The sequence below is a fragment of the Xiphophorus maculatus genome, chromosome 6 (genome assembly GCF_002775205.1).
Source record: "Xiphophorus maculatus strain JP 163 A chromosome 6, X_maculatus-5.0-male, whole genome shotgun sequence".
Taxonomy (NCBI): Eukaryota; Metazoa; Chordata; class Actinopteri; order Cyprinodontiformes; family Poeciliidae; genus Xiphophorus; species Xiphophorus maculatus.
This window is the reverse complement of record NC_036448.1, coordinates 11,214,834-11,239,881: the sequence shown is the minus strand read 5'-3', so window position 1 is coordinate 11,239,881 and position 25,048 is coordinate 11,214,834. Positions and strand designations below refer to the sequence as shown.

The following is a 25,048-nucleotide window of genomic DNA, read 5'->3' as shown; positions in this document are numbered from 1 at the left end:
TGTGATAACATGAAACATCTGAGTGTTGCTGCTGAAATCCAGACTCATTGGACCAGGTAAAAGTTTCACAATCTGTAAATGTTTGAAATTTGGTGAGGATGTGTGAAGATAACCTCAGTTTCCTGACAGGAGTCGTGACTGGTTTGGTTGTCTGTTGCTGTAGCTCACCTTCTTCGAGGTTCTGCAGGTTGTTCATTTAGATAGAATTTCGCTTACGTTGGCTGAAGGAAGTGGTTAATTCATCTACTACTCCTCCAAATAACCATGACAAAAGCAGTTTGGTCTACTGGATACTTTTCTCTTTTCCACCAGTCGCTCTAACCCTGAGAGATGGCTGTTCTGGAAAATCCTCACAGTTCCTAAAGTATTCGAATTAACATTAACAGATTTGAACAAGTATGTCATGTTCAAATCTGTATAAATTGCCTCTCTTTTGCATTTTAATTCTTTGTATCAACTTCAGCAATTCATCTTTACCTCGTCTAGCCACAGAATGAAAGCTGAATGCAAGCAGAACTAATAAAGTGGCCGATGAGTGTATTTCATTCTCTACTTTTGCAAACAACAAATGTATTTGTAGCTGTGGCTGCATTGATCCGCCTGTGTGCCCCTCAGTATGTAGATCAGATGCAAAAAGCTGCCCTCCAGTAGCCTCTTCTCATGCACAAAGACCGACACGCTTTTTTCTCTTTTCGACAGCTTGGAAACTTGAGAGCTCAGAGGTGTGTGTAGGAAGGTGGTGGGCAGCTAACAGAAGGATTTAAAAAGCTTGCTAGGGGATTTTTTATTTTATTTTATTTATTTTTTTGCTGTATACAGTCTGTGGAGTGTGTGAATGTGTGTGTATGCGTGTACACCCTGCAGGCTTTGGGGCATTAAGCTGTTGAGGTGTCAGGCAGCAGGGTGTTATTACAAGCCAGATGTACTTAAAGGACAAACAGATATATGGTCCATGTAAAGGCCAGTCATCTGTCCTCCACCTGCCTGTGTGAGCCTTGCTGCTGCTCTGCTTGTCCAGGTTCATTTATTTGGTTAATCACAACCACCTTTTTCTTCCTAATTTCTCTTTTATTCCCTGTTATCTCCTCTCTTTCACATGTCCCTCCTCAACTCCATCCCTTTCCCCATTTTTCGGTCTCATCTTCTCTCTTTTGTGTTTGAATAAATGACAAAAAAAAAGCCACAAAAAGGCTTAGGCTCTCACTGTATCCTCCCTATGCTTGTAGTCCCAGTCTACGTACCCACACTGCACTGACCCAGATAATGTCAATTCACACCGACTCTCCACAAGCACAAGTCCCTCTTACTCCATGGCCGATTGCTCGCCGCGCATACAGTGAGCTGAGGTTGCCCCCTTAGCACCATGGTGGGGGGAGAGGGGGTGTCTGCTTCATTGAGATGTTAGCCTAAGCCAAACCTGAGGACAAAAAGGTTGGCTTTGGAGGAGAGTGGATACTGTGAAGCTGGGCTGGGTCTGGCGCAGTGGTTTGAGCTGTGCAAGCAACCCCCAGGAGAGAAGCAGAAAAAGCAGGCCAAGGACTGGAGAACTGTTCATGCATGTTTCAGCTCTGCACATCCTTATATAGCTCTACTCCCTATAGGGAGACACGGTACAAAAGGAGAGAGGTGTAGAGGGGAGAGCGTGTTGCCTTTGGGTACACTTCTCATTAATTGGTTGTCTTCCATATGCTACTGAGCTCCAGTTAGGGATAAATATCTACGTACTCATGGGGAAGTTAACAATTTTCACATTTCCATAGTGTTAAATCCGTGTTAATTCAGATAGCAGAGGAGACGTTCAGGCTGCCAGTGGGTTTGCTGGGCAGGAAATAGAGGGACAGGAAGGCAGCCATTGACCCTTCCCCCCCGACTCCCCTCCCTTACTCTCTCTCTAGTTCATGGATGGCTTCCAGATGTACGATTGGATCGGCGCTAAACAGGCTGGGGTTTTTTTGTTGTTTCTTTTTTTTATACAAACAGATGTGACTGTGTTTGAAATCCAATTTGTTTCTGTGTTTGAGTATGTTACAGCTGCTCCTTTGTTCTGCCTCCAAAAGAAACCACTAATTAATTGAAACAAAGAAATTGTTGAAACAAACGTAACACAAAGACTGCTGAAAGATGGAACAAATTCATTGTCACTATTAATAACAGTCTGTTCAGTCCAGAGGTCTCTAAAATGCAAATATTTAGAGGTACATTTAACTTGGGTTTGAGTTTTGCTCTGTGTGTTTACTGCTTAGTTTTTGTCAGTGTGAAGTGTGTAAAGTGTAAAGAAAGCTACCAGGTGTCTGGGATGGCCAGCTTATTTGTTTTTTTGTAATTTCTTACTAAACTACTCATACTTTTTTACATGAAAACCAAACTTCAATGTATGGTTTTGAGATTTAATGTGATTGACCAGCCCAAACTAGTGCATACTAAAAATCAAAGTGATGTATGATTTTTTAAAAATGCTTTTACATGCAAATCTAAACAATGTGGCTTAAATTTCTGCTATGCCCAATTAACTATAATACCACAAAATAAAGTGCAGCTCAATTAGTTTCCTTCATTTGTCACTTTTGCCGTAAGAAATCCTGTTTGCAATTTGATAAAAACCATGAATAGGACACAGCAGACACATACAGATCAGATGAGAACAACATTTAATGTTTTTCCCTTCATCCAAAATGTTACATATATTGACAACTAGCAGTGCACACAACTAAGCATAACTTTAGTTACAGGATTTTACTTGTAAAATATAATTTCTTTACAATTCATAAATATGCACCATTTTTGTTTTGTTACGTAAAACACTTTTAAAATATTTTAAAGTTTGCTAGATTTTTGGTAACATCCCTCAGTAAATTTAAATTAACAGCTGTGAAAACAACTAGAATTTAACAGTATAACATTTTAGTCATATTCCGGAGTAATCAGTAAGCATGCAAAAAATATATTTCTTGAACATCTCAGAATTACATGTGTCTAAGTACATTGTTGTTTATACTTAACAGTTCATGAATAAAAGGTGGTGTGAAATACTACAGTAGATTCTCAAAACCAAGAACCAAGAAAGAAACATTTTTAGACAGGAATGGGATTTACACTTTGTTGAATTCATCTTATACATACATAGATTAGCTTGATGATTCTAAATGAAACAGGAGCATTATTCATGAGAGTAATGTCTACCACCACCATAGTCTCTTTTTATGACTGGCTTTCACGCCGGTGCCTTGCTGTGTGAAAGGAGCTGCATCAAGCTCGATGGATTCTTGTACCTTTCAAGGTGGCATTATCGACAGAATTATCTTGATAAGACTTACTCAGATGGAAAGCCTTTGCTGGACTTTGTTTAGCACAAAAAACTACCTGCAGTGGCAATTTTCTTCTTTTGTATGCGACACCCTTGACTTGGAGCAGGCTGAATGGATTCACAGGGGCATGCATCTCAAAGATGCGTGTAGAAAGTTTTTTTATGGGATGCTTTATTCGTTGACAGACAGCTCTGCACTAGGAGGGTTATGATAATATTTGAAGCCTATAGAGTCATTCATATTGATCTAGAGTAATATCCAGGTGGATAATTTCCCTTGATCTGTCACTAATGTAGCTGTCTGACAGAGTGACTTTCTTCTGCAGCCTCAGTGTTAGTTACCTCTGCCAGGGAGGTCATGTTTTCATTATGTATTTGTTTGCACTCTGTGCTGTCAGATTTTCCAATATTGGATTTTCAGCCCCACTGGATTTCATGAAAAAAAAAAATCTTCTCCAGGCCTCGTTCTTTATTTTTCTTTAATCTTCACCAACATTGGCTCAAAACTTTACACCAAGCCTCCCAAGAGCAGCCACACAAAACCTGGCTTTTCAAAAGCCTTTGTCCACCACCACTAAATTAAGCCCTGTTACTATACAGGAAGTGAGATCATTCCTAAGCGCTGCTTTGATCACAAGGTTTGGTGAGCATATGTTGGACTGCATTTTAGAGGGAGCGCAAACAAATTTACAGCACGTCATCACTTGGGAGTGCAGCAAGAAGCACGCTTTGACTAATGATGGCTGAAGTCTTTCTGCTCCAATTTACTCAGGAGGTCTCAAGGCCAAGACCTCAACATTTTAAGGTCAAGAGCTAGCAATTTTTTTTTTTTTTTTACCAAATGTCTGGTTATTACTCATTATAAACTCAATCAAATTTAGTCACTGTCAATCCTGATTAGAAAGTGCCTTGGTAAAATAAGTTTTCCACCTTTTCTCTCCTCAAATTTAACTAGCAGAAACTTTTACTTGCCATTTAGTCATTAGACCAGGGGTGGAAATTAGCACCTATCACTCGCCAAATGAGTATGAGTATGAAGTGACGTGTGAATTGGAGCAAAGCACCCGCCACTGTGGCGGGTTGACAATTTGAACAGAAAAAAAAAAAAAAGCGTCCAGGGGAGGACTGACCGTCTGGAGTCCAGACTGATGTACATAATGTCCATATCTGGCGGCCCTACACTGTCATGATTTAACAAAAAAAAAAAATTAAATCAAATTTTCATCGACCGCGACAGCCCATTGGTTGATTTTATTGACGGACATTGGGCTTATCCAATAAAATTCCTCAGTCCTCCTTGGCCCGCCCCTCCCCTCTAAGTTTATAAATACCGCCATTCCAGCTAACCGGAGTCAGAGAAAATGAGCGGATACATACGGAAGAGGATTAGGGCCACCAAAAAAAAAAAAGAATTCTGACTTTATTGTCAGAAAGTCAGAATTCTGACTTTGATTTCAGAATTCTGACTTTAATCTCAGAATTCTGACTTTAATCTCAGAATTCTGACTTTAAAGTCAGAATTGTCAGAATTCTGACTTTAATCTCAGAATTGTCAGAATTCTGACTTTAATCTCAGAATTGTCAGAATTCTGACTTTCTGACTTTAATCTCAGAATTCTGACTTTAATCTCAGAATTGTCAGAATTCTGACTTTGATCTCAGAATTCTGACTTTCTGACTTTAATCTCAGAATTCTGACTTTGAAGTCAGAATTGTCAGAATTCTGAGATTAAAGTCAGAATGTCAGAATTCTGACTTTAATCTCAAAATTCTATTTTTTTTTTTTTCGGTGGCCCTAATCCTCTTCCTTAGATACAAGACGGGGCGGATCAGGAAAAATTACGACAAAAGCTAAAAAGCGCATAAGCCCATTCAGAAAAATGTGTCAAACTAACCGATATGTTAATTAAAACACTGACTTTGACCGTTGGAGGACATTCAGTAGCGGACAAGAAGAGGGAATTAGCGATTCAGGGGCTTTAATATCGATGGAGGAGGATGGTGAGAGAGACGTGACCAGGGACAAGATGGAGGAAGAGTTCAGGTTAGCTGCTGCTGCCTGGTAAGAAGGAGTGAAAATGTCCATAAAGAAAAAGTTTCATGTAGGCAGGAAGGCATCTGTGTGTGAGGGGGAAGCTAACACTAAGCTCCAGGTAACCAGAAAAACTCTGGAGTAATACAAGAATGATGATGATGATGATGATGGCCCGTGGAATTAATAATGATCACGTTCTGAGATATTTTAGTAATAATTGTTGATTTCAATAGAAAACGTAATAAGTAAGGGAAAACAAATAAAACCGTTAGAAAACAGCTATTGATACAATTTTAAAATATTTTTAAAAATTCTAGACACATCTTTAATAAATACTATTAGGGAGAGTCGTTGCCAAAATTTGGAAATGTTCAACATATGATTGCAAGAATGTTAGGGTTGTGTAGTTAAAGTTTGCCGTTAGTAATTACATCAAATTAACTTATTGCATTACAACCCTGGTAAAGTGTCCATGCTTTATGTTAAATTATTCTGTATATGTACATCTGTATGGTAAACTTATTGTCAGTAAATTGGTTTTCATAGAGTTAAGAATAAAGCATACATTTTCTATAATTTGCTTGTACTTTCAGTATTTGTAATAAAAATTTTAAAAAAACAGTGGCCGGTGAAAAATTTTCGAAAATTTTTAATTTCCACCCCTGCATTAGACCAACAAAAAGTTGCACCTAATTGTGGAATGTCAGAGAAAATTGAAAGAATATAGTAATATCCTTTCAAAACTTAGCAAACAAGGTGCTCTGGTCAGATGAGACTATAATTGAACCTTATGACCAAAAAATGTCAAAAATTATGTCCAATTTCTTCCCACCGCAGCTACACATTACTATCACATAAAATCACAATAACATCATTAAAAGATTTCAGATGGAGTGTAAAAAAGTCTGAAAAGCTCAAGGAGCTGGAAAGCTTCTTCCAGGAACTGTAACTCTATGAAGCATTTATTGAATAAGAGGAAACAAATCATGGACTGTATTTTGCTTCAATCGGCTACAATTTTAGCTTGAGGACACAGAGAATATGGCTTTGTAGCTACCTCTGACACTGTGTGTGGGCGTGCGCGTGTGCGTGTGTGAGAGAGAGAGTGACAGAGAAAAGAACCATGGAGCTCTCCGTTCCCTCTCTACCCGAGAGGATGAATTATTGAGAGTGATGAACTGAAAATAACGTGGGTGAGGAAAAGAGGTGCACCGCTCCTCGTGCACTCCAGTGGTCACGGGGCTGGCTGATGTCGGCACGTTTACTGCAACGGTTTGCGTGAGGGAACGGTGTGACCATAGCATACATGTGCATTTGACTGGATTTGGAGATCTTTAAGCAATGAAAGTTCCTTAAAGAGACAAGTTCTCCTTTCATTCTGCTGGCCTTTTAACCTGATAGCCTCACAAACAGAAGAATAAGTTATTCAGACTGTGGAGCTAACTCCCAGCAGACCACTATAGGCCTGTCATGTTTTCTCCCTCCTTTTCTTCGTCTCTCCTTCACCATCCACCTCTCGTCCATGACCCTTTTCACACAGACTCTCACAAACACATGCACCTGGTATCAATTTAATCTGTTTTTAGACTGCAAGATAATCACCCGGGCTCAAAATTAGTGTGCCATCAGCTTGGGTTACTGCGAGAAAAGTGTCTGTCTGTGTGGATGTGTGCGACACGTAATTGCAATGAAATTGAGCTTTCTCTATTTTCCTGTAATTTTTTTTTTTCCTCAGAGGGGTTTATGTATGTGTGTGTGTCTGTCAGCAAGAGAGTAAATATTTGTGCAGGAGCTCTAGAGAAGGTCAGGGTCAAAGTATGACAGACAGCCCAGTGGGAAATAAAGACACACATTCAAAGGCAGACTCACAGACACATGACTCAACTAAAGATGCAGAGAAAGTATGTAACACAGGGAAGGCACAGACAAAGACCAAACATGAATTGACAAACATTGAGGAAAGTGGAGTGATAAGGAAAAAACAGAGGCAGACAAAAGATGGAGAACAGACAGATACGCAGAGAGTTTGTAGGCAGGAATCCTCTAAGTTCCTCTTGGTCGCTCTCAGTAATTGGCTGGTATCCAGAAGACAGAGTGGATCAGAAAGCAGCCGGCGTGTACTCATGTGGTTCATGTAGTGGTCATCATAAAGCATTTCATATCTGGTCTGACCCTCTGTGCATGGATGCGTGTGCATCAGTGTGTTTGTGAAGCGAAGTGGGACTCAAAAGATTCCATAGGAAAAGTTACAACCAGTTCTGAAATGTCAATCATGGAGCACTGTAGTGTCCATCTGGTCATTGCCCGTGTCCAATTTTCACACGTGGAGCTAACCTGTCTTTCTCTAGTAGTGGCCTCTTGAGGGCAGAAGTAATTTCTGTGGTACATCTTGTGCCCGTAAGCTGCTGTCACAATGTTTTCCAATCTGCATGATATGTGCATGACATGAGGGTGCAAACGTGCGGAAAGGAAGGGGATTTCGTAAGACATCAAGTCCGCATACACACACACACACACACATATATATATATATATATATATATATATATATATATATATATATATATATATATATATATATATATAGGAAGGTGGGTCATGGGTTGAGCTGCAGTTTACAGCTAGTTTCAAGCGTCCAGCATGCTGATGTACAGGTGAATTTAGCGAATGCTTTTTGCAGCTCTAGGTCAGTGTTGCTGCTGCATCATTGTCAGCAGTACAATATTTGTGTTGTAGTTATATATTCTTTTGCTACGTTAAGCCAAAATTATTCATAACCCATTCCTAAGTAATCCTTAATTTATTTTATCACAATGCTTCTTCTGACTGTGAGTAATGTTAATACTTTGGAGTGGTTCCATAGAGAATCTGTGGAGGGAGCTAAAGATTAGGGTGATGGCAAGGAGGCCTTTTAAACCCAAAGAACTGAACCTCATTGCTAACAAAAAGCTGTCAAAATAACAGAAAAATCATCCAAAATAGCAGCAAATTTAACAGGACATTTGACAGATTTTTTTGCCAGTTGATTCAGGACAATTGTATATCAATTTTCCTATCAGAAACTAAATTACATATGCATGACGCAAAATCTAAAGATCCCACTTTGCTAAGCAAACACCAGCTTAGGGAGTTTGTTTATGCTGTTAATGACACGTTGAATGGTTCACCTGCATGTTTATTTTTACCCATAAGGTGCAGTACAACTTTCATTAGCATCTGTGCAAAGTTCATTCAGTGCAATGTCAATTCGATCCGAGACATTTTTCACGGGCATGTACACATGGGCACAAACACACATAAACACACGCGGAGACGCGACCTCGGTGGCCGCGAAGGACGTCAGACTCAATCTTGTTAGATCTCTCCACTGACGCTTGATGTATCAATTTTTAAATAGCTTGCCTCAACTAACGCCTGTATACACACACACATGCGCGCTCATGCAAGCACACAGACTGCTCTGTGCTCCAGGAGCTGTGCCACTCGAGGGGTACTCGAAGGGTTCTATCTTGAAAGCCTGTTGCCATAGTGACCATTATGGAGCTCATCCCCCGTGGGCCAGCAAGCTTTACACAACTTCACTCGCTGAACACACATACATACACATAAACAACCTAACTATACCCCCCACCTATTTACAAACACACATAGACATCCTCTTTCTGCCCTTTATGTTAAAGCTGGGACCGGGCCAATGTTTGACTTGAACCAAGTGCCACAAAAAGCAGGAAAACAGATCAATCAGAGCCTAAACTAGGAGTAACACTTGAATGAAATGGAGGATAAAGCTTTGTTGTAGACCTAAGCTGGTATTTTGATCAGGCATATGTGCAAAACACACAAAACAGATTATGTTTTTTTCAATAAAGTTCAGTACAGTTGAGAATAATGACTTTGCAACACAAACCTGGTATGTATTGATAGGAGATATGATGATTATGGAAAAGCTCAGAACCTCAGTTGCAGTATATTATAAAATTTTCTGGTTTCCTATTTAATTTTAGTTTATGGTCTGTCCATAAACTAAAACTCACTATAATATTGATATTACTTTGTTATTTTAAGTCATATGGCAAATAAGAAAAAAATATCTCAAGACATTCTTTTTGTTTAATCTTAAGACAGATATTATGGATTTCTGTAGCGCTTGGTGGTTAAAATTTTCCGCATATCAGAATGACTGCGGTGCAACTTGATAAATGAAATAAAATAAAAGTTCTTAAACTGATAAATAAAGTTGCAATAAATTGTAGTTAACTATTTTGTAAAAGTCAAAAACATCCATCCATCCATTTTCTGTACTGGGGTGCTGGTCTCTATCTCCAGCGAGACATTTCGGGCGAGAGGTGGGGTACACCCTGGACAGGTCGCCAGTCTGTCACAGAGTCAAAACATTGATTGGGATGACTTTTAAACTATTTTACGCTACATTAGTGAATGCATCACAGATGGTGGATTGAGAAGAGCTCTGTGAGTTCTTCAAAACTGAGAATTTGTTTTCATACCTAACCCTGTTTCAAAGTTGTACACAACTTTCCCCCTGACCTGCCTGCTGACCATATAAAGACCATTGAAACCTTCAGTGAACAGTGGTATTAGGTTTATCAGAATTAAAGATGCTAAGTTAAGCAAAATAGATTATTTGAAACTACATTATTCTCTTACCTTCCTCTTCACAATTATGCATATATGTATAAAATATGTTTATATATTTATGTATGAAACAAATTTTATCAGTGGAACTGGTAGGATAACAGTAAATGACCCAATCTTATGGGACAGCGTTTCCATTTTCTGATGTTCCTTGAAAGTTTAATGAAACTATTTTCAGACTTATAAAGAGTAGAATAGGTTAGACATTGAATCAACAGACTCCAATCAGTTTGTTTTCCCGAGGGAAGAAGTTGTCCTTTTCCCATCTCAATCAGAGCGTGGTGACTGAGGGTGTGTCTTCAACAACAGCACTATATCATATCTAAGAGCTATCGATTGGCATGAATACACTTACTCTCTCTGGTGACCACATGAATAATTAATTGGACCCTGCATCTGAGGCCAGTTTTTATCAGGACTGTAGGAAAATAATTTAATGAGCGCATTTCAAATATAGCCTGAATGACAGGAAATTTGATTCTAGTAATTTCCATGTCGAACAGAAAAAAAAGAGGGTATGGAAAAATATTTTTATTTCCAAACATTATTCTCTTATCCCCTTGTTTGATTGTTGTATAGTTCATCTGTTTGTCTATCCATCCTAACCATCCATTATTCCATCCCTCCATTGAGCAGATGTCTGTCCATCCATCCATCCCATCAGTTCATTTTTATTTATACCTAAAAAATGGGCTAATAGAGTCAGAGAGCTCTGGAAATTTGTGCTAGAAATATAAGGAATTTTGAAATAAAATACTGCGAGAAACGGTTCACATACAGGTGTAATGGCTTGCAAACCCAGCTTTCGTGTGCAGTGGTGTAAAATTAAAAGTCTAAGATGTCCTTAGACATTTAATAAAAACTGTAATGAGAGTCAGGCGGAACTCCAGAGCAGCAAGCGGGCTCCACATATAGCCAGGCTGCCATTCTTGCAAAAAGTTTTAGATCAGGCGGTTGTACGGTCGCCAGGCCTGGCATGTGTTGCCATGTCTGTCCTTTAGCAGTAGGATCCTTTGTGCCTCTCTGGCTGGACAGCCAGGACTCTCCGGATGCACGGCCTCTAGAGAAAAGCTGCTTTTTCCACCGCACTCCTACAGCCCAGCCAACAGGAACACAAACACGGTCACCAGCACAGCACACAGGCACCCCTATACCTTAGAACCCGACAGGATGGAGGAAAGAGTTGAAAGCCCCTGAGAATTATCACTCCTGTCCCTTTCTTCCTACTCCTTTACTTTCTATTTCCTCCACACACACACACGCCGACACACACACACCGACACACATATCCTTTTTTTCGGTGTTCTTTTGGGTCACTTGGGGTTTGCACCAGTGGACTAGGCTCCTGTATGATGAATGATTTGCCTAAAAATACTGTCTGTATGCAAGAGAGTACATCATCCAGGTGGAAGAAGTTCCAGCCATAGGGACATTTCACATTACTTTTAGGCCCCTGTTTCCATTCTGCTGCCCCTCGGTTTACAGAAACATCGAGCAAATTTATGTGTGTGTGTGTGTTGGTGTGTGTGGGCGTGTATGGGTGGGTGTTTGTACTTATGTGAGAATCTACAGCTTTCCTGCGAGAAGTGACGTGTCGCTTGATTAAATCCATGACCTTCACCAGCGGTACAAGCAATCAGCTGGTGCATTCACACACCTGCTTCATACTTAACACCTTCTTGGCACACAAACATGTAATCAGCACCTGGTGGAATGCGCCGCATTATTGATCCATACACACAAGCAAACCTGCAGTATATGTAAATACATACACAATGTTTGGAGACACCATCATTTCATGCCACAATAGTGTTTTAGCACAGCTGTAAGAATAGCTTACCTGGACGGGACTGCCAGGCCTGCAGATGTGTAAATAAATACATGTGTAATCTGGAGTCATGGTGCTAGAAAGGAAAGCCAGGAATTCCTTCTCCCTCCCTAGGATGCAAGAGGGAAATCATTCAAGTCCCCAGGCTGCTTCCATTGAGCTATATCAGGGTTTTCCCTCCTCACTTTTATGACTGCGCATAATGACTAATATGCAACCACGGAAACACCAAGAGCAACAGTCGTGCTACGTTATTGCGATTATTATTGTGACCGAGGCCGTGTACTGTTGTTCTCCTGGTTTTGTCAAAATCTAATTCTTACATAGGAGGAAAGGCGGCTGATCTTTCTGTTGCGTCGGGTTATTGTAGTGTAACGGCCTGCAGTTCTGCAAGCCTTTAGCCTGATGAGAAAGGATCTCTTGTGGAACTCATGTCACAATAAATTAAATCCAACATTGTTTGCTTTCTCTTTGCCATGGGTGCTGAACGGCCTGGCAGATTGTTTTTTTCTTCTTCTTTTTTAACCTGTGGACATATTCTTTCTTCTTTCAGTTTAAAATGTTATTTGTTTAATGCAAACAAAACTGAGCTGTTATTTGTCCGATTTAGATAATCACTGCTTTTAATCACTGCTCTGACTTTATTTTTTTAATGTATTAATTGCATTTTATATCTTTGCCAATGACTGACACAGATACAGTGCCTTTGTTATCAGCAGCATTGATAAAATTTTAGTCATTTTTCTTAATTGTTAGCACAGAATCTTTTTTCAATGTGGTTCTGTTGAAAGATGATGAGCATTTCTTACTTGCAGTAAAAAACTCTCATGGCATCTTTATTTTGTCTAAATCAATTAGTAACATGTGAACAGTAAAACTAATTTCTAGTCCTAAAGGGGCAAATTATAAAATCACCTCGTACCATCTTGGAACAATTCAAATCTCAAGAACATCATAACACTTCATGTGAATAATTAAGCGGCTTTAAAAAATGTTAAATTTGCCAATGTGATGATGGTCTGAATGGTCATTGCATAAACTACATCTACAGACTTTAATTGTTTAGCGATGCTAGAAGTTCAATTTCGTCTTAGCCTCTCTTGGATTAGCCATTAACTTCAGTCTTTGGGTCAAAGGAATCTGGACTTGCACTAAGACTTCTTAAAGGTCACATGTTAAAGATAACATGTTAACTCATTATAACTTTTTAACAGAACCTAATTTCGAAAACCCTAACCTGTTATTTAAGGCAACACTTTTTAATTTTTTTTTCTTTTTCTTGGATATCAATTTAATCATATGATAGATATAAACCTTTTATTTTTTAATGCTAGTGAACTCTAATTTATGAATCATTAAAAATGAAAAGCGCCCACTTTTAAAAGATAACTCATAACATTCAACTGAGCCAAAAAGGCTTTTTTTATGTTTTGGATTTCTACAGAGACTGCTGTAATTGCTTCAGTGGGAGAAACATTTTAATAATGCAGAATTATTCAGGTCATTATTGAGATTAAAAAAATACAAATTATTTCAGGGCATTTTTGGCCAAGAGGGGCATCACTGCACCTGCAGCACAAACAAGGCATATAATATTTACTGAAGAAGGGATAACTTTATTCTAAAACTAATGCATTGAACCTCATATACACGGCGGGCATTATAATTAAAATAAAGTTATAAAATAAATAAAGTTATTTGGCTGCTAGGCTTTTAATTCTTCAGCAGCTATTGCTTGGCTAATATTTAAAGTCCATATAATTTAATTCTTTATTTCTATTCTCCAGCATGCAGACCTGGAACGTACAAAGCTTCAGCCACAGATGCCTACTGCACCAAATGTCCTCCTCACAGCTCGTCTCCACATGAACAGGCCATGGAGTGCATTTGTGAGAAAGGGTTCTACCGTGCTGAAACCGACCCGCGCTCAATGGCTTGCACACGTGAGTAATACAAACACTGGAAAAAAAAAAAAAAAAAAAAACTTTGCTACATTGAACATGTCATTTACACAAACAGCCCTAATGCTCTTTGTTTACTGTGCTGATTTGTATATTTTAATGTTATGGAAATATTTCATTTCACCTTTTTCAATAGGTTGATAAACTTTTACAAGACTTTGCAATGCATGGCTGCTTTGCCATTTTAAATGTATACACTTCCCAGCGGGCACACTTACAGTGCAAAACACATGCACCCAAGGAGTGTAGTTTTGTGATTGCAGTCAATAAGTTTTCATTCTTTGTTTTCAACTCCAACTGTCCAAGGGGTAATATAAACTGTCTTAGCAACACGACTGAGCTATTTTGTAACAAAGAAAGCGAAGACTGGACAGAAATTTCTCTAGATATGGAAAGTGGATAGAGACATGTCCCAAAAATCAGCAGGTATAATTGCACCTTAGCATGGTTCTTTTCATCCTTCCACTAAATTATTATTTCTTGTACTAATTAAATACACTGACACTTGTGTCTATAGCATGACAAAATGTAAAAAGTTCAAAAAATATGAACAATCTTGTTACGTTATGTTTTGTACATTCTCTCAAAACACGCAGGGGAAGTAAACAATAAGACTTGGATTTACGACAATGGCATGTTGGACATGTTGGAGAGAAAAAGGAAGTGTGGAGGAATACACACGTGCAGACATATGACACACCCGCACACACCCCAACACGGACAGATATACCCAAACCCATTATCGGGTTATGGTAGATTACACTCATTAATCGTTGTAGCAGGTGAGATATGACTGATGTTATCAGCTGGAAATGAGTAACGGTTTTGTTCAAATATATACGGCCACAGACATACACACACACACACGCACACATGTGCTCTGCTGAGTGGTTAGCAGCACCATTTTCAGGTTTGAGAGTGAAAAATGAGAAAATAAGGAGAAAAGGTGAAAGAATTATTCATAGACATGGATAATGACACTTGAGACCCAGGAAAAGAATAGAACAGTGGGGGGAAATAGGAGTCTATAAAAGTCATATAATCTAAGTGTCATAAAAGTGTCAAAAAAGGCTGATCAGTAGTAATGGTGATGACAGACTCGAGTATCACTCAATGAAGTTGGGGGATGGCGAAAAGACCATGGCAGGATTAGCAGATCAGTAACATTTACCCACCCGTCCTCTAGCACGAAGAGGCGCTCACTATCGGGGAAACCAATCAGACAAAGTCCCAGACCCCGCTGATCCCCCCAACCCCCTGAGGCTTGCTGCTCAGTTGGGACCTGATGAGATGTCATGAGAAATTGGCATCTGTGTCCAGCAAAATTTTCATATGGCTGAGATCCCTGCACCACGCTGGGCTGTAAGCAGCCAAAATCAGAGGCTTCCTCTCAAGTGGTTTCCATGGAAAATGAATGGCATTGAATGAGCTCAGTGTTCATTGATGATGTGCTGGAATCTTCTCAAAGCCAGACCAAGACAGCCATGGAATAGCTCTAGAACTGTCCTATAAATAAACACACAAGAAAATTTTTTTGAGTTGAATAGAAATTGACATTACCTCTACTTAGTTGTTGGTGTAAATACCGTAGTGAATAACTTCCTGAAGGGTTTTTTAAAATGAGCGTCATTTAAGCAGACGCAGGGGTTCTCAACTATCAAAACCTCTATCAGAAATACAAGCTGTAAGGTATAAAGAAGATCTCTGTATCAATACATTTATATATTTTGTATAAATGTATTTAAACTGGAGGTGAAATGTTTTGAAAAAAACATTGAATTACCTTGAAACTTGTTGTGCAGCAGTACACAAATATGGATCAAATTTTTTTGGGACAGTCTTTTTAATTTGGGAGGCACAAGTTATATACAAATATATTAGAAATATATTATAATATACATTGTTTTGAATCTGAATATGCAGAATGCAGAGACTCCTCTGTCACAAAACATTAGGATAGCTACAAAGCCGTTTGTTTTAATAATTTACAAAAGGCTGATATGGGAGTCATACATTTGTAAGTAACTGCTAATAACTCAGGGGATGTGTAACTTAGTGTAAGACAAAACAATAAATTGTGACATTCTACCAAATATAAGTGAATTCATACACTTTAGTAGTGGACACACTGTCATCTGGTTAGATGTACGACAAGAAGAGGCTGTGTTTTAGCTTCAGCAGTAAAGACCACAATTGACTTATCAGGAAGTAAACACTTATCTTCAAATGGAAATGCAATATGTTGCTATTTAAACTGGGGTTACAAAGGGAGAGCGCTTCCAGTGTCTCTGTAGCTCACCATTCATCTCTGCTTTAGGGCAGAAGCTAAAAGCTACATCAGATTTCACAGGCAGTGTTTGGTGGAGGTGATTCCATTAGAATTTCGCTGTGGGCACTTCTGCTCCTCTGATTTTAAAATTTTGTTTTCAAGCATTTTTTGGTTATTGATAGAGTTCAAAAAGGATGCATAAGGAAATAGCTGAGGAGTAGGCATCAAGGATAATAGGGGGAAGAAAAAACAAGGTTCAACTTTCTTCTTTTGCCAATTACAAATTGAATGAAGTTTTTCCACGTGCAGAAACATACATCCTCCATTCTCTTCCATCAGGTCCTCCATCTGCTCCAGAGAACCCTATCTCCTCTGTGAATGAGACCTGCGTGACCTTGGAGTGGTCGCCACCCCGCGACACAGGAGGCAGAGGGGACATTACCTACAGCCTCCATTGCAGAAAGTGCTCCGGCGAAGGCAAAAAGTGCGCACCGTGCGGCAGCAGCGTCCATTTTGTCCCGAGACAGTTCGGGCTCTCGTCAGCCAGCGTGCTGATCACTGACCTCCAGCCGGATTCTAACTACACTTTTACGATCGAGAGCCAGAACGGAGTTTCAGATCTGAGTCCGACCCTGAGAGGCACGGTGGTAATAAATGTTACAACATCGCAGACAGGTGAGAGCGTGCACATTTACTGGAGTAATGGTTTTAAACATGACTGTTAATAAAACACAAAAAGCAACATTTTAACCTGAAATCTGTCGGATTATATTTCCTGAGCAAAGAAAGTAAGTTTTAATGTGTAACAATAAGATTTTATTTTTCTTGTGAACAAAAGAGCCTTTCAAAAGCTTATATTACATGTTATTGGTAAATAAAATGTAAATCAGAAAAGCTGCAAGGAAGTTCATGGTTTCTCTGGAGAAGCTGCAAAGAGCCAGAACTTTACAACGATTAGTTGTGCTCTCTTCTAGCTGGCCTTAATGAAACAGTGATGAGAAGAAAGAAAGCTACAAACGTCCCATTTTTAGTTTCCCACAGGCCAAACTAGGCAAACATGCTGAAAATGAAACTCTGGCACTTTTTGGTATACATGCTGAATCGGATGTATGGCTCACATCACCCTGAACACAGTGTACTCATGGTGTAGCTAAAACAAGGCATTCCTAGAGGAACACTTTTCAGAAGACCTCACTCCAAAATGACTCAACGTCCAGATCTAAAGGCAATCAAAAATCTAAAGGCCATGTGGTAACACTTAAAAGTGCATTTTTGCTGAAGCTCTACCACTAATCTAACTCAACTAGGAGATCAAATTAATCTCTATATGTGCAAAGATAGTACAGAAAATATGCTAAGACGTGCACTTTTCAAGGCAAGGAAATGTGGTTCTGCAAAGAATTCTCTGTGAAGCCAAATACAAATCAAAATTTGTCACACTTTCCAAATTTGAATTTACAAATCTTTAAGCATCAAGGTTTATTTTTTTCTGTCCACTTCAAACTTACATTAAACTTTATGTTGGTCTATTACACAGAATCACATTAAAACACATTTAAATTCGAGGTTGCATAGTGAGAAAATGTTAAAACGTGTAAAATTATTTAGAATGCTTTTGCAAGGCACTGTACTGTCCAAAAAAAAAAAAGTGACAATCTTAATTTGCTGCAATGGGGAATTTCGCTGATATCACAAAATGACCCTGACGTGTCTATGCTTACACGTGTAGGCATAATAGTATGTGCATCTGTCATTTGGTGGGACTGAAATTTGTGTAAAAGATAGGTGTTCATGACAAGGTGCTGATGAGTAATAGGCCTCCTACTACATGCGTGGATGTGTGTGTAGTGGAAAGTGAAAAGGGGTGGAGGAGGTTGTTAACCACATTACAAGCTGCACATGCTATTCACAGCTATAAGCCCGAGTTTCACACATTTACACATATACAGGCGCAAGCGAGTAAACCCACACCGTCATCCCACCAGAGCAGGTGTCCCAGTGTGGAAACACTGCACAGGAAATCACACAGTTTTAGTGGTTTCACGTTGATAATGGTTAGATCACATAATGTTCCTATGAGCAGCATAAATGTGCGCTTCATTAAATGCTGCTGACACACGTGTACTGTACATAACACGTCGTGGGCTGTGTGATTACCAAAATGTATGACTGACACACTGCAATATGGCTTTGTGCAATAAAGCGTCGTAGGCATTCTTTTTCTGATGTCTTTGTTTGGCCAAACCATCTGCTTTTTTGTTCCTCTTTTGTAATCATTTTAACTTATCTTTCTCCTTGCTGCTCATGCTTTCTTCTTGTCATTTTAGTGAGTGTTGTGTTAAAGGAAAGGCGAAGCAAGGACAGTGTAACATTGGCCTGGCAGGGTCCGGAGAGACCTAATGGGGCGATCGTGGAGTATGAGGTCATCTACTACGAGAAGGTGAGGGAGGCACTGAAAAGCACTGTCCTCTGCTGATAGAGATAAAGTAATTCGATTTTTCTGTTATAGAAAAAAAAGTGTTATGATATAAAAATGTCCCCTCTTTCTGTGGAAGCTCAAAACATTTGTATCAAAATATTTCTTAAAGATTCTAAAGTAGAGTTTTACTGAGACTTTAGATTGTTGTTTTTATGCACGTTTCACCTGCCAATAATAATATTGGAACACCTCCAAAATTTGGCTTTAGCATCTTTCATTAACATGGTTAAAAATGACTGAAACCACAGTTTATATGTGTGTTCCCTAGAGAATGAAGAACGCTGAAAAGTCCAAAAGGTTGCCAAAATGTTCAATTCCTGCATTGAACAGTGACAGAGGTTAAGCACTCAAAGGATACAACAAATCAACTTTCCTATACTCCATTGAGGGTATATATTATGCTGAGAGTCTGCTAAAAAAGATCATGCCATATGATACCCTATATCCATCTATTCTTTATTTACACCTGCGTATCCAACATATATGTTTTTTGGATTGTGGAGGCAAGCCATGACTCGGGGATCTTCTTGATGCAAGGCAGCACTACTTTGTGTAGTCATTTTACTTTAGATCAGAACAAAAGTACAGAATATCTGCTATCAAATAAATGTTTTTATTGTTGCTGTAAAATCTGAAAATGTTTTTGCAGTTTTGCTTTTTATCGAAAAAAAAATCAAGTGCAACAAGTTAATGTAAGTAGATTTTTAGTAGGAGTCTCTGGTTTGGTTAGACTGATTTCAGCCAGCTGACCAAAAGTGTGCAGCAACAGCTCAGGGAGGAGGAGTGCTACATTGCTGTATGCTCTGAGAAATTGGTGGTTGCTTCAGCATCTTTTGTGGCATCTCATTCAAATGATTTTTTCTCAAATTTTTCATATTTGCATATAAATTTATCATTTTTTTATACTGTAGTTCTTTAAAAAGATTACACCAGAAGATTTGAATTATCTTAGCACATGTAGACATTAAATGTGGTTAGGGATGTTATTAATCCTAAAAGACGTCTTGACAATAACAGGTAGCATGCAAGTAATCTAAATTTGTTCATTGTTTCTATTTTTTTTCTAAATTAACTATTTCTAAATTACTGCAGCAAACCTTTTTCAGATTTAATACAGTACATTCATTCCTGTTTTACTTGTGCTCCTCCTACATGTTGGCAGGATATGGGTTTAGCCTAAGGCCACGTCTCTAATGACTTTTTCATCACAAACATGCCGCTATCGCTCTGGTTCCTCTGCCTTTTTTTTCTCATATCCCCTCCACTGCTCACATCAAGGTAATTAACCACACATCTGTCCAACAAACCTTGTAAAACATAGCTAAGGTGATGAAATTAGACCTGTGTGTCTGCGTGTGCTGGCATGTATTAACAGTAAAATCACGTTAGTCCGTATTGTAGAAGGTCTTCTCTCAGCAGGGAATCAGCTTACTGGCGGACAAACTTGTTCTCTCATCATCCCTCTGCATACACACACACACACACGCCCGCACACCCCCATACACACATATCTAAGTAGGGGTGCACGCACCTGAAAGGTAATAGAGGAACAAAGTGAAGCAGCTTTGACCAAATATTGCCCCAGAGTTAAGAGAAGATAAGATTTGGGATTTGACAGATGCTCAAATATAAATGTGGCCAAATGGACCAGTGCTGAAAATGATGTGAAGTGCATTAGATTCCGAGAGACTGCTAAATTCAACAATTTAAGATGTTCTATTAGATTTAAACATTTCTATTTATTCTGCCTTTCTTGATACCACAGCCCAGAGCGCCAGATCAAAACCGTTTTCATTTTTATGTCTTCCTTGTTTTGAGTATTTATTTTGTTTCCTGTTGTTTAATCCTCCTCTTCAGAACCAGCGGGAACAGAACTACACGGTTTTAAAGACTCGATCCAACATGATGACAGTGGACGGCCTGAAGCCTGGGACCACCTACGTGTTCAGAGTCAGGGCTCGAACTGATGGGGGATACGGGACGTACGGTGGGGAGATTGAACTGGAAACCAGCCATGAGGGTAAAAACAAAATTGCATCTCATTTTTATTGACTTTTTTGTTTTCCTTCCATTGTCTTTTCTGCTCAAAACTCAGTTTTTTCTAGGATTTTGGGGAAGCAACACAGAATGTCTCCTTATTAAATGTTCTAATAGCTGGATAGTCTTTATATTCAGATATAATTATTTGAACTGTCTTACATCTTATTGTATTCTGATATTTTGCGATTAGAGATTTTTTTGGTTGGCAATGTTGGAAAACATAAGTCTGATGTAATGTCAGACTTTGAGAAGATGAAGATCATAAGTTTTGGTACAGTGTGTATTTTTATAAATATTTCTTATAGCAGACAGCACCGACAGAAAATCATTCACTCCTTTCCAGACACACTCCACTTTACGGTGAAGTCTGACATGATGTTTTGATATTGCAAGATCTCATGCCACGAGATATTTACACGTGTATGCTGCCATGATGATTATCAGATGAGTCATTCCTTCCAATTCACTAAATGAATTCACTTTGTGGTTTTAAAGTTCCCTGCTTTTCACTCCAGCTCCTTCCTCGGTTTGGCTGTTAGGCAGAGACTCCCTGGCAGCCTCGCATGTTGTCGTGCACGCATTTGAGTCAGTGGCTTCAAAGTGTGCTGAAATACTTTTTCCGGTAAAAGAAAGACAAATCAATTTGACAAGAAAGAGAAATATGTGAATAGGGGATTGTTTTGGAGATCTTGATTCAAACAGACTTTTGGAGCAAAGTGAAAGGCCTGAACAGGTTTACTCCAACTAAAGTCAGGACAAATTCATAGAACAAGGATTTATGTATCTTTTTACATCCAACCTCCCCTATCACAGAGCTGGCTGTCCCAAGCCCTGTTATTTCAGACCAGATAAGCCTCATACTATGCATACTATGTGGAATCCCTATGATATAGTTGTCAAACTCCCTGTCACGTATCCATTTCGCCACCTTTAATATTGCTTCATCATGAGCTCTTTGGGGTTTTTTTTTTACTCTCTTTAATGTGGCTTTCAAAGCGATCATTGATTCCTAGACAGACGGGGAGAGTGGAGTGAATCAGTAAATGTGTAGCGCTTCAAAGTACATTGACTGTGCAGTACAGAAAAGGCATGCATTAGCCTATAAATCATTCAGTTGTCAATAAAAGTATTTCAGAGCCTTATTTCTTCTCCGGCGCTCCAACAACTATCATTAATTTGATGCCTCAACATGCTGCACGGGTCTCTGTGGTCTACAGCCTCCTCACACAACAGGTTCACATCAAAGTAAGGCATCATAAAATGTAAATTGGCTGATCTTGTACCAATCACATGCAGTTATCTAATTAGATCAGCTGCATTGATCATGAACGATCCGTGTATGTGTGAGCCTCCAACTGTAACAGGAGATCAATACCTGGATTATTATGACTTCTCAAGATGCCCAGCCGTATTATGCATATGTGCGCCACACACACTTGCAGACGTGGATGTCTGCTCATGCTCAGCTAAGCCAGATAAATGGGGGTATTTGTTTTGAGTAATGGCTCGATTGGTGTGGCGTAAAAATCGATGCGTCTTTGCAGAAAGTTCTTGGCGTTAGCCTTGTTATGTGCAATGTTAACATATCCATTTGGACAGCGCGGCCGAATAGGAATGGCTTTCATGTCTCCTCTTGTACCCTCACAGGCGATACAGAGAGGGAGAAAGCTTTTCATCAAGAGCCTTACTTACTATTCCATCCACCTCCCTTTCCTCTCTTGTGCCTCTGTTTGCTGCTCTCTCTCTCTCTCTCCCTTCTGCCTCTGTCTTTTATGTCTTTTCTAATACTATAATTTTTCATGCTCTCTCTATCCCTCGCCATGTCCGTGGTATCATTTTCTGTCTTTTCATTTCTAGCCTGCCTTAATCTTACCTTACCTCCAACAGAAAATGCCGTGGGCTTCATTCGTTTCTCGCCAAGACCTGCTTTAGTAAACTTTTATAACGTTCACTTTCTTTTCCCCCTGGTTCTGCAGACGTCTTGGCCATTGGGGACCCAAACCAGTCCACCATTCTGGTTGTGTCCATTGCAGGAGGGATTGTTCTCCTCATCTTCTTGGTGACCTGCTTCGTTGTTAGTGGAAGGTAAGGGAAAGACATGGGCACCCGAAAACCCAAACTTTTATATGAAAGTACAATTTAACAGTACAGCAAGTAAAATGAGACACAAGTAATGTGTATTCATTCTGTTTTATGGAACTAAAATCTGAAAAGTGTGGAGGTGTTTTATAGTTGACCTTGGTGAGATACATTTTAGAACCACCTTTTGCTGCGATTACATCATCAAATCTCTTGGTTTATGTCTTTAACTTTAAAATAAAATATATATATTTTTTTACTTTAAGTAGTAGTTTTTACGCCACAGATTTGCAATTGCGATGGGATTCAGCTCTGAACTTTGACAATGCCACACAAACACATGAATATGCCTTAATCTCAGCAATTGCATTGTAGCTTTGGCTCTATATTTAGGGTCTTTGTCTCAAGTGTTTTACAGTCTCTAACTGGTTTACTTCCAATATGTTCCTGTTTAGCTTCATTGCTCACACTGACACATCATGATGCTGCCAAACAATATCATGAAGACTAAGAATCACCAAATAGGTCAAGGATTGAATAGTGGAGAAGTTAAAGCATGTTTTGAGTGCTGTTTGTTCCACCATTTGAAACTGGGAACATTAAGGGACAACTACAAAGAAATTCTGCAGAAAGGACAATTATTAGTCATGAACTCCACAAATCTGGTCTTCAAAGTAGAGTGACAAGAAGAAAGTCATTGTAAAAAGAAAGCCATAAAAACTCCTGTTTGTAGTTTGCTAAAGCCCTTGAAGAAAAGGCATCAAACATGAAATGGGGTTTTATGGTGGTAGGAGATCAAAATTGTGTTTTATTTTTACTTGCATGCAAATTGCTGTGTGGGAGAAAACTCACACTGCATATAACCCTGAACAAACCATCCCCACAGTAAAACAAAATTTAAAAAATGGTGACATCAGCACCGACTTCTTTTCACTAAATATTGTTGTTGCGCAACACCCCCCCCCCCCCCCTCCTTTCTGTACTCTCTCACTCTCTGCTTCCTCTTCTGAGAGGGGAGATGTGCTACCAGCTCTCCTTCTAACGGGTTAATTGAGTTTTCTAAATCTGCTGGGATTTACCCTGTCCAGAACTGAAGTAAACTCTGTTTAAGCTGGTTTCGAGAAACGATTCACCTGATTTTTGACGGCCTACATCCAGGTGTCCCACCCTTCTTCCCCCTGTGAATTAGCCAGACTGAGCAGCCTACAGCCAACTAGTTTCACAGAGCACACCTGTTAACGGTCGCTCGTTCTCTATTTAACAACTTGCATTTGTTATTGAACCAGGTAGGTTTTAGTGACTCGGGCGAGTCCCAAGGATGTTGTTTTTTACATATGGGCTACCAGCAACCTAAAAACATTTTCCACTTCTTCCTCTCCAGAATCAAACATCACAGCTATTTTACAACCATCAAAGAACTTCAAGGTGACTCATTAACTGAATGTCCACAACATCTTTTAGATTTTCTTTATGCTAAATATTTTATTAGTAAAGCATTTTTGCAAGGGTCAGTACAGCTTAATTCAGTAGCAGAAATAATCAAATAAGTAAAATCAATCATCTAGTCTGTCTTTCCCTACTGCTGACACTGAGAACTAAAAAAGGGAACCTTTGAGAGAGACGGACGGAGTTTGGTGTTTCGAACCCCAGACCTGGCTTGATGATGAAGAAGGTGTTGCAGCAGGAGGAAGATGCCGATCGATGAAGGCCAGGATCTCCGCAGGTCTGATGAGCCTCCTCTCCGCATGGATGGCGAGGTCACACAGGACTTGGTGCTGGCAGGAAAAAAGGCACCAGTTCTTCTTCTTTGTCTTTGCCTTTGTCTTTGTCTTCATCTTTGTCTTTGGGGTCTGAACCCAGCCGATGAGAGAAGTGCGATGTGAAGCCACAGGTTGTGGGCCTGACCGGTTGGTCTCCATGAGCGGGACAGTCTTCGGCTCTGTGGCTCCGGCTCTTCTTCAGCTGCAGAGTTCTTTGTCCATCTCGATCTTGGCTCGAAGCTGCCCGGAGGATCCAACTAAAGGTTCCTCTTTTGCACCCACCTTTTATAGGGTTTCTTTGGCTAGCACTGTTGCTGGGCGTGTTTCATTGGCTGTCTGCTTAGACAGATGATCTCATATCCATCACTGTCTTACAGACATTATGTCCTAATGTCTGTGCTAATGTCTCAGGGTTGCTCAACCTCCTATGTCCGTTGTCTGCACGACCTTTTCTCTAAATAAGGCGTTGATAATCTCTGCTCTCCTGTTAGTTCCTTGCCTTTCACCTTTCACCTACTCTCTACCTCCAACATATCAGTGATGTTTAATTGCAGTTACACCTTTTTACACCATTTCAAGTTCAATGTCAAAATCACATTTATATCACATTTATTTTCTTTAGCTTCTCTGATCTAGCATT

The 25,048-nt window shown here is 39.4% G+C and overlaps 1 protein-coding gene across 3 annotated transcripts in view; it reads left to right on the top strand.

Moving 5' to 3' along the window:
* LOC102217912 (ephrin type-A receptor 3-like) overlaps positions 1-25,048 on the top strand; it is a 105,685-nt gene that overhangs the window by 40,567 nt on the left and 40,070 nt on the right. For all 3 annotated transcript variants that reach the window (XM_005797084.2, XM_014476008.2, XM_023335509.1), the window contains exons 6-10: positions 13,608-13,763; positions 16,390-16,725; positions 18,378-18,490; positions 20,387-20,549; positions 22,546-22,654. In XM_005797084.2, the coding sequence (XP_005797141.1) occupies positions 13,608-13,763; positions 16,390-16,725; positions 18,378-18,490; positions 20,387-20,549; positions 22,546-22,654 (877 nt within the window). The remainder of the gene's footprint in view (positions 1-13,607; positions 13,764-16,389; positions 16,726-18,377; positions 18,491-20,386; positions 20,550-22,545; positions 22,655-25,048) is intronic.